Consider the following 8971-nt stretch of genomic DNA (forward strand, 5'->3'; position numbering starts at 1 on the left):
GAATCAAGGGGTCCTTTTCTGATTGGCTGCTGATGACTAGTGGTGAACCACTAGTCTCACTGTGAGTACCTTTCGCCTTTATCTTAGGAAGGATGTGCAGACACTAGAGACGGTTCAAAGGAAGCTCAGGAAAATGATGCCTGGCTTGAGTTGCTTATCATATGAAGAGCTAATAGTCGCACTGTTCCTGTATTCACTGCAGTTCAGCAGAATGAGAGGTGTCTTCACTGGAAACTATCGAATGTTGAAAGGCCTTGATCAGGTGGATATGGAGAGTATGTTTACTATGGTGGGATGGTGTAAGTTAGAAGTTCACATTGCAGCGCTAATTGTGGGGAATATTCCAGTGCTGCAGGGAGAGGAGGTTCTGAGTCAGTAAGGGAATGAATCTGTCGATCTAGGCAGAACACAATGCATGAGTGATCCCAGCAAAGACTATTATTTAGGCCTGTAATTAGTGTGAAGGATATTGAAGTAAATGTTTGCAGCAATCCCGAAGATGGGTATAGTAATTGTAATCGGCGAATTTATTAATATAAACATGCGATCTGACGGCAGTAACATCTGGTGCAATAAGGGGGAGACTCTGTAATGTGTTCCGGATAAAAAAAAACCTTGATTATCATTTCTTTCTTCAACGTGCAAGTCAAGATTACTACGCTGTTTTTCTGGCAAATGATCCGAGCCACGAAGATTCAATGTGGATGGGAGCACCTGGAAACAGGGGTGAATTTCTCAAGAAGTGCTGAGATTATTATAAGGTGGGTAAAGAAATAACCGATTTAGTCTTGTAATAGACACATCGAAGATTGGGACAATCTAGTTAAATGCGATGAGCCAATTGCAGACATGTCAGATTCATCGCGAACAGGTTTAGAAAAGAAAGGTGCACGGCACCTTTCTTTTAATTTATTGCAACATATAAAACACCAATAACGAAATAATGTTTTCAGGTGTTGAATAACAAAGAGGAAGAAGGTCCAAAACGTGTAAGATCTGTTTCCACGAAGAATCCTCTTCAATTCATGGTCTGTGCTACGACGAAAAGCGCAGACTGGCGGCAACTTGTGAAGCATTTATGCGAACGACAACGTCATATTCGTCCTCCGGTTCAAGCTCCACTGCCACATCCGTGGCATCGGATCAGCAACAAACAAGATTTAAGCAAGTAAGCGTGTTCTTCACCTCCTGCCTGAACTTGCTCTGGGTCATTCCATAGATCCACGTGTTTGCGCAGGAGCTGAAGAGCATCAGTAAGACCCCTACCTCATTGGCGATGAAAGAGGGGCTTGTGAGATCCTTGTCCGAGAAATTGACTGTGACTCGAGTGCAGATGAAGGTTACAGTTTGCGTTGTCCACATCAGTATGTAAGTACCGGACACGGTGAAGAGTAAGATGATGGACTTACGCCGACTCTCCATCTCACTGTCATTTCCATCATGTCCCTTCAGGCGCCGTCGAACCCTACTGAACACTACAATGTTCCGGACCGTCAGCCCGTTCAGGACTACGATCAGTACGAATGGAATTAAGGACAGAGAGCTGCTACAAATCCAGGAGTAAACCACCCACCAAATGTAGGTGAAATACGCGACTATAGGCTGACACCCATAGTTCACGTTATCCATAACGTAGCGTGGCTCGTACATGAAGTGAAAAGGGATGTATTTTAAGCAGCTCAGCACGCATAACAACACAACAACCACGACGGCCGTCCTCTCCGTACAATATCTGAGTCTCAGTTTCGGACAGGAAATGCTGACAAAGCGGTCAAAGGTAAAAGAAACGGTTAACCAGACGGAATAATCCAACGTAACGATTCGCAGGTAAATATCAGATGGACACACTGTGCTGCGGGTCAGGAAGGAATGAGGGTGATAGTAAGTGTAGATCTTTTGCAGTAACACGTGGAGTATGAGAACGAACAGGTCGGAGATCGTCATCGCCATCATGTAACGCGTCATTCCTCTAGTCAGGCCACACTTTCCCCGGTACAGAATCGTCGCGGTGAGCAGACCTACTGTTCAATACAGAAAGACACAGAAAATTAATGTGTAGACAGAAGTACCATATACATTAAGGCTAGATATTCTGTTGGCAGTGATGGAGACATACCACATTATTTAGACAGATAATGATTAAATAGAATTCAAAGAGCTCAGCCCCTCCATCACACTGGCCTACCGGTTCTATTAGCAGAGTCGTGCTCAGTTCAACGGATTATATAAGGATTTCATACTTGGAAATATGAATTTATGATTCAAATTGTTCTTTCTGTAACATTAAAGATAATTCTGTTCCCTACAAAAACGTGACTGGTACGTCCTGGAAAAACTCATCAAGCAAGCCAGCACCCATGCAATGTTTTCATGTTTCAGGATCATTAGTTTCCAACAAAGTTGATGATGAACTTCAAAGACTCCATAAGCGATCCTAGTCCTGAAACAACTTCCATATATACCGTTTGATTGTGTTTTGGAATATGTTTCAGTTATCACAATTGGAGCATTAGTAAGAAATATTTCGTATTGATTCAATTCAAAAACAATCGTGCAATGTTCTAAGTGTCCATTAATCTTATCGGTTCAGGGTAAGATTCCCTCTAACTCCCACAGCTGGCCCCATCATTTTCGTGTTCTTCAGTCTCGTATGGCAGCAACCACCTCCCTGATCATCCCGTCCCCACCTCTGCAACGAATATATGCCTGATTCATAGTAGTTTTCTCTCTGTTATTGAAAAATCCCTCTTTATCTTTAACTATCTCCATCATTTCCCCCGACGCTGCTGATATCAGATCCCCATTCTTTCAATATAGTATCGCCATTATCAAACTAATTTAATTACATAAATATTCATTACTCATTACACAATGACCAATATTAATTCCTCCTTTTCAATGTTTTTTTAAAATTCCATTTAATTCCACCTATAGTTACCCAAACTTCGGAATCTATGTAAATTACCTTCAAGTTTGTTTCCTGTCAGTTTAGTTGTGTATTGTCACGTTCCCGTAATGGATTTTGAATATCCTTGCATTATTAATTGCAATTCACGTTGCTGCTAGAAGAAAGAGAAAGAAATCACCATCGCAAAGAATTGTTGGAACTGATCAAAAAGACATTAGTCTAATTAAGACTTACCGGGGATACCAAACGCCGCCAGAATCGGATAAATGATTTCATTGACATACAGAATTGGAGCACGTCCCATGCTTGAAAAGCCGCAGTACTGACAACAAGCTGTCAGTCCGAGTGGAGTTTGAGCAAGCAGCCCGACTCGCATCACATTAATACCCATGCCTATCCTCCTGTGGGTTCATATTAGTCACGGTGTTTTTAAAAACAATTTTTAGTTCTGTAAAGTGAAGTGGTTACACCTATTTCTCCACGGAATACTCGTGGCAAAAATATGAAAAGTCGTAGTTCCGTTGCTGCATCTGAATCCGAGCAGCAGTTTTCTGGGCTTCATAATGCCAGCGAGTGGTTTCACAGACACAGCGGTCGACATAGATGAACTTCATGAATTTAACACAGGGAAATCTGAAATAGAATCTTTTAATCACATTTGCATGAACAGATAGGGGATTGCGACATTTCGCAGTAATTTGTTTAAATGCTGTTTCGATTTCAAAGGCGAATTTTTAACGTGAACTCAATGGGGTGAACTGAGCACTACTAGTGATGGGCGCGGGGTTGCTCAATTCTATGTCACCCTTCGGTGATATCTCTCAAATATTCAGCTGAGCAATAACTCCTGTATAGTCGCTTTACTACATTTATATCCTGTATATTTGTTCAAAAAAGTAAAATTTAAGAACTGTGATATTGGAGCAACAGAGAAAAAAAGTCAAAAATAGTCAACAGATCAGGTGGCGTCTCTGAAAGAGATGAGATTTTAAGTGTATTACGTTCCATTCGATAGAATAGAAAGTACAAGTACTGGATTTTCAATTACAGATAACGTGGAACAACGTAAAACGTGTGAGGATTTGGAGATGAAATAAATCTGAATGATACACGTGGTGTGGTGTCAGTGAAGAGAATGCTGCAAGGCCCTGTTCAGCTCAGATGCATAATCGTTTGATCGATCACTGAGGAAGTCGAAGCACTGCAGAGGGTATTTTTGATGCAAGAGTTCAGAACATTAAGTGCTTTTTAAAAATATCCTACAGGCATTTAAAATGTTGGTTCCATTTATAGTAGAATCGAAGATATTTTAAATATCATATCAATATTCTTTGTTGGTTAATTAGTTAAAGTTGACAAAAGTAAAAGTATCGCTGAGCGCCCCTTGCAATTAAAAAAAGGCATGTCACTTAGCACGACAAGCAAAATGCTGTCTCCGGACACTCCCGGGCAATTTATCCGGCGCTTTACATGTTGCACATTTAGATGGACCAAAGTCACCTGCTTCCAAACTTTTTCACCTGCCACCACTGATATGTTATAGTCATAGTCATATTTTATTGAGTCCGGGGGAAACTGGTTTTCCCCATGAATAATAAATAATAAATAAATAGTTGCACCATAAATAATAAATAGTAATAGAACCATAAATAGTTAAATAGTAATATGTAAATTATGCCAGTAAATTATGAAATAAGTCCAGGACCAGCCCCAGCACACAACAGCAAACATAATAGTACTGGCCACCACAGACTCGTAGAACATTCTCAGCATCATCCGGCAGATGTTAAAGGACCTCAGTCTCCTCAGGAAATACAGTCGGTTCCGACCCTTCCTGTAGACAGCCGCAGTGTTCTTTGACCAGTCCAGTTTATTGTCCATTCGTATCCACAGGTATTTGTAATCCTCCACCATGTCCACATTGACCCCCTGGATGGAAACAGGGGTCACCGGTACCTTAGCTCTCCTCAGGTCTACCACCAGCTCCTTAGCCTTTTTCACATTAAGCTGCAGATAATTCTGCTCACACCATGTTGCACCTGCATTGGATTCTCTCATCAGTAACTCTGGTTTATTTGTTTCTCAACGAAATATTGCCTTCACGACTGTCACTGCTTGAACTCTGACGAAGGTCAATCCTACCTCATCCGTACCTTTCCTGAACTACACTGGTCTGGTATCCGTGCCTATTCGATCAAAGCTTCTTTTCATTAAAAATTTGAAGAGCAAAACCATCTCTCCCGCACAACTTCCCTCATTTCTCACCTGTCCAAGGCTAAACCAGATTATTTATTACATGAACGCCGTGTCTGCCCCAGAGAAAACATGTCAAGATTTCCGGCCTATTACCCATTGCTCAATATGTTTCGATATATGATATCTAAATGATAACTTCTTGCGGGACATAGAGACCATCGGCTAGGTGCAGAAAGATGCTTGAAAGGTGTAGAGGCGACAGAGTTATATCGTGTATAATGTTTAAATTCTCAATGTGATTGTGACTCCTTTCGTGGAAAGGGTCTCGATGGGGCAGAATTTGACTGGTATAGCCTTATTTGCTACAATATGGAAGTAGTCCAGCCAAGAATAATGATACAAACACTTATGTGTGGAAATGAACATTTGCAGTTGATCAAAATTTTCATTGATGGAACAAACAGGTCTCGAGACTAACGGATGCCTTAAAACAATTGAACTGTTGTGTTCAACTCTGGTCGTCTCATTTCCGGAAAGAAGTGCAAAATTTAGAGAGGGTACAGACTTGTTTTATCAGGCCACTGCCTATAGATCATGCCTTTTGTGGTAAGGGTCAGCAACCTGTTACTTTCTTTTTGGAGCAAAAAGGGTGAGAGGCAACTGAATAAAGGTGAATAAGATGGTAAGATGCACAGATTAGGTAAACAACGTCTTTTTTACAATTGCAGCAATAGATAATACAAGAGGGCATACTTTTATGACAGTGGTGGAAGGTATACGGAGATTTTAGATTGGCAAAATCGATTAAAGGAAATCGTCGGGCTGAGTGGCTAGGAACTTAAAATTTAGACATAACAACGAAGGTTGAAGCGCCTGTACTCTGCTATCTTGCTCTGTGTTCTATTTTTATATAGAGTGGATATTGCGATTCACTTTTGCACAGCATCTAAACGACGTATATTATTTAATTCAAATATTTAAGTACAAACTAACAGGACAGATGACAAGTAACATTGACAGAAAGTTTCTGAAATGTTTTCATGAGACCGCACCTGATTAGTATGAGTCAGGTAACGGATAATGCTGTATTTTCACAAAGATCTTTTGAAGTCATGCTAAGAGGCATGCTCCCTTCTAAGTAGAGTAGCACGTAGTAACTGAAATGGTCTTACGCGCCTTGCCTTTCTTCCGATGCAGCTGGAATCTTCTTTCATATAAATTTAATATACTTTGAAATTATGTTAGTGTAATGTGGAAATGTAGCTAACCCATCAGTTGGTTAAATTATAAATTTACACAACGTTTCATTTGAAGCATCTTAGAGCTTCAGCGTATTTACTTTTTCAGAGCTTCAAGTTACAGCTCTATTACAAATTGTAGCAATAAACACAGAGATGGAAATCGGTAACTCATTAGTAATCAACCAGACTTAATCAGACACTCGATAACTTGTCGTTGGGCATTGTTCCACACCATCGGCATTGCGCATGGCCCATATGCACAGCACACCTCTCCTTCACCACCCAGAAACAGGACGCCCCTTCAATGTAAGTAGACATGATATTAACTATGTCTCCTATAGTTCCTGTACAATTGCACACCAAATTTTTTCGCATCAACACAGAGCAAACCTGAGTTCCAGCCCTCGGCCACTCCATCCGCCAACATATCCAAGGTCAGCCATGATAATAAGCACCGTTTGTCATCAGAATTCGCCAATAGACTCAACTTTCATTTCCTCTCCGATCAGCTTTACAGGGAGACTTAGTTCTTAGTCATTCCGTATTCGGCCCTGCCATCATCAGCATCCATAACGCCATAGACCATACGATAAGGGAGTTGGGTAGGAGGCTCAAAAGCAGGACCTCCAAGGTAGTAGGCCTTGCTGCGTTTGCCACGTAATAACGAGAGCAAGAATCGCATGATCAGAGCTTCGGGTTCCTGGATCATTGGAGCCTCTTTTGAGAGAGGAACCACCTGTACAAAAAGGTCAGGTTACACCTGAAACCAAAGGAGTCTAATATCCAAGCAAGCAGGTTTAATAGAGCTGTTCAGGAGGGTTTAAACTAATTTGGCAGGGAGACGGGAACAGGAGTGATGGGGCCGAGGAAGGTGAAAACGGCAGTAGATCAAAGATAGCGTGCAACAGAAATGATAGAAAGGACAGGCTGGAGAGTAGGCATAGTCACAGCTAGTAGGATGATTTACAAGACAATAGAGGCGTGGTGCAGCAAGAACAGAAAGCACCAAATACTGGACTGAAAATGTTATATCGGAATGCACGCAGCATTAGAAATAAAAAGGACGACCTTAAAATTCAGCTACAGATTGGCAAGTATGACGCTGTGGCCATCTCTGAATCCTGGCTAAAAGATGGCTGTCATAGGGAGTAGAACGTCGAAGAATGTACGGTGTATCGAAAAGATAGCTTTGTAGGCAGTGGGTTGTTGTGTCCCTGTGTGTAAGAAATACTATTAGACCATAAGACCATAAGACAAAGGAGCAGAAGTAGGCCATTCGGCCCATCGAGTCCGCTCCGCCTTTTTATCATGAGCTGATCCATTCTCCTATTTAGTCCCACTCCCCCGCCTTCTCACCATAACTGTTGATTCCCTGGCTACTCAGATACCTATCAATCTCTGCCTTAAATACACCCAATGGCTTGGCCTCCACTGCTGCCCGTGGCAACAAATTCCATAGATTCACCACCCTCTGGCTAAAAAAATTTCTTTGCATCTCTGTTCTGAAAGGGTGCCCTTCAATCCTTTAGTCATGCCCTCTCGTACCAGACTCCCCCATCATGGGAAACAACTTTGCCACATCCACTCTGTCCATACCTTTTAAAATTCGAAATGTTTCTATGAGGTCTCCCCTCATTCTTCTGAACTCCAAGGAATACAGTCCAAGAGCGGACAAGCGTTCCTCATATGTTAACCCTCTTACTCCCGGAATTATTCTAGTGAATCTTCTCTGTACCCTCTCCAACGTTAGCACATCCTTTCTTAAATAAGATCAAAACTGCCCACAGTATTCCAAGTGAGGTCTCACCATCGCCTTATAGAGCCTCAGCATCACATCCCTGCTCCTATACTCTATTCCTCTAGAAATGAATGCCAACATTGCATTGGCCTTCTTCACTACTGACTCAACCTGGAGGTTAACTTTAACGGTATCCTGTACGAGGACTCCCAAGTCCCGTTGCATCTCAGAACTTTGAATTCTTTCCCTATTTAAATAATAGTCTGAAAGCATTAGAAAGGCTTGACATAAGATCGGGAGGTGTAGAGTCTCGATGTATTACGTTAAGAAAAGACAAGGGTAAAAGGACTCCAAAGGCAGCTCTATACAGACCTCTAAATAGCATCCCAGATGTGGTTTGCAAATTAAAGAATGATATAGAAAAGTCATGTCAGAAGGGCAATGTCATGATAATTGTTGGGGATTTTAACATTAAAGTGAATTGGGAAAACTAGGTCAGTCCTGGACCTTCAAGAGAGAGAACTTGTAGAAAGTCTAACGGATAGCTTTTCAGACATATTGTTGCTGAGCCCACTAAGGGATCGGCTGTGCTGGATTGCGTGTTGTCCAATAATTCGGAGGTGATAAGTGAGCTTAAGGTTAAGAAAGCCTTAGGCAACAGTGATCACAATATGATCGAGTTTACTTTGAAATTTGAGAAGGAGGAACTAAATTCCAATGTGTCGATATTTCCCTGGAGTAAAGGACATTACAATGGCATGAGATGGGATCTGGCCAAGGTTGAATAGAAAGAAACACTAGCAGGAAGCACAGCGCAGCAGCAATGGCAAGAGTTTCTGCGAAAAATGAGGGAAGTGCAAGACAGATATATCCTAAATAAGGAGAAAT

At 41.6% G+C, this 8971-nt stretch overlaps 1 protein-coding gene across 1 annotated transcript; it reads right to left on the bottom strand.

The window, feature by feature from the left end:
* Nucleotides 1–1143: 1143 nt before the first annotated feature.
* Nucleotides 1144–3299, bottom strand: LOC140198420 (probable G-protein coupled receptor 139). The gene is made up of 2 exons (XM_072259509.1): nucleotides 3143–3299; nucleotides 1144–2021 (listed from the first exon to the last, which is right to left on the bottom strand). The coding sequence occupies exons 1-2, from the start codon at nucleotides 3297–3299 to the stop codon at nucleotides 1144–1146; spliced, it is 1035 nt and encodes a 344-aa protein (XP_072115610.1).
* Nucleotides 3300–8971: the final 5672 nt, after the last annotated feature.

The sequence above is a fragment of the Mobula birostris genome, chromosome 5 (genome assembly GCF_030028105.1).
Source record: "Mobula birostris isolate sMobBir1 chromosome 5, sMobBir1.hap1, whole genome shotgun sequence".
Taxonomy (NCBI): Eukaryota; Metazoa; Chordata; class Chondrichthyes; order Myliobatiformes; family Myliobatidae; genus Mobula; species Mobula birostris.

Bases quoted from the DNA above. Each gene is read 5' to 3' on its own strand.
- LOC140198420 (XM_072259509.1), bottom strand. From the start codon at position 3,299: ATGGGTATTAATGTGATGCGAGTCGGGCTGCTTGCTCAAACTCCACTC. The intron at 2,022-3,142 runs GTAAGTCTTAAT...TGTATTGAACAG, and splicing joins GGCGGCGTTTGGTATCCCCG to TAGGTCTGCTCACCGCGACG.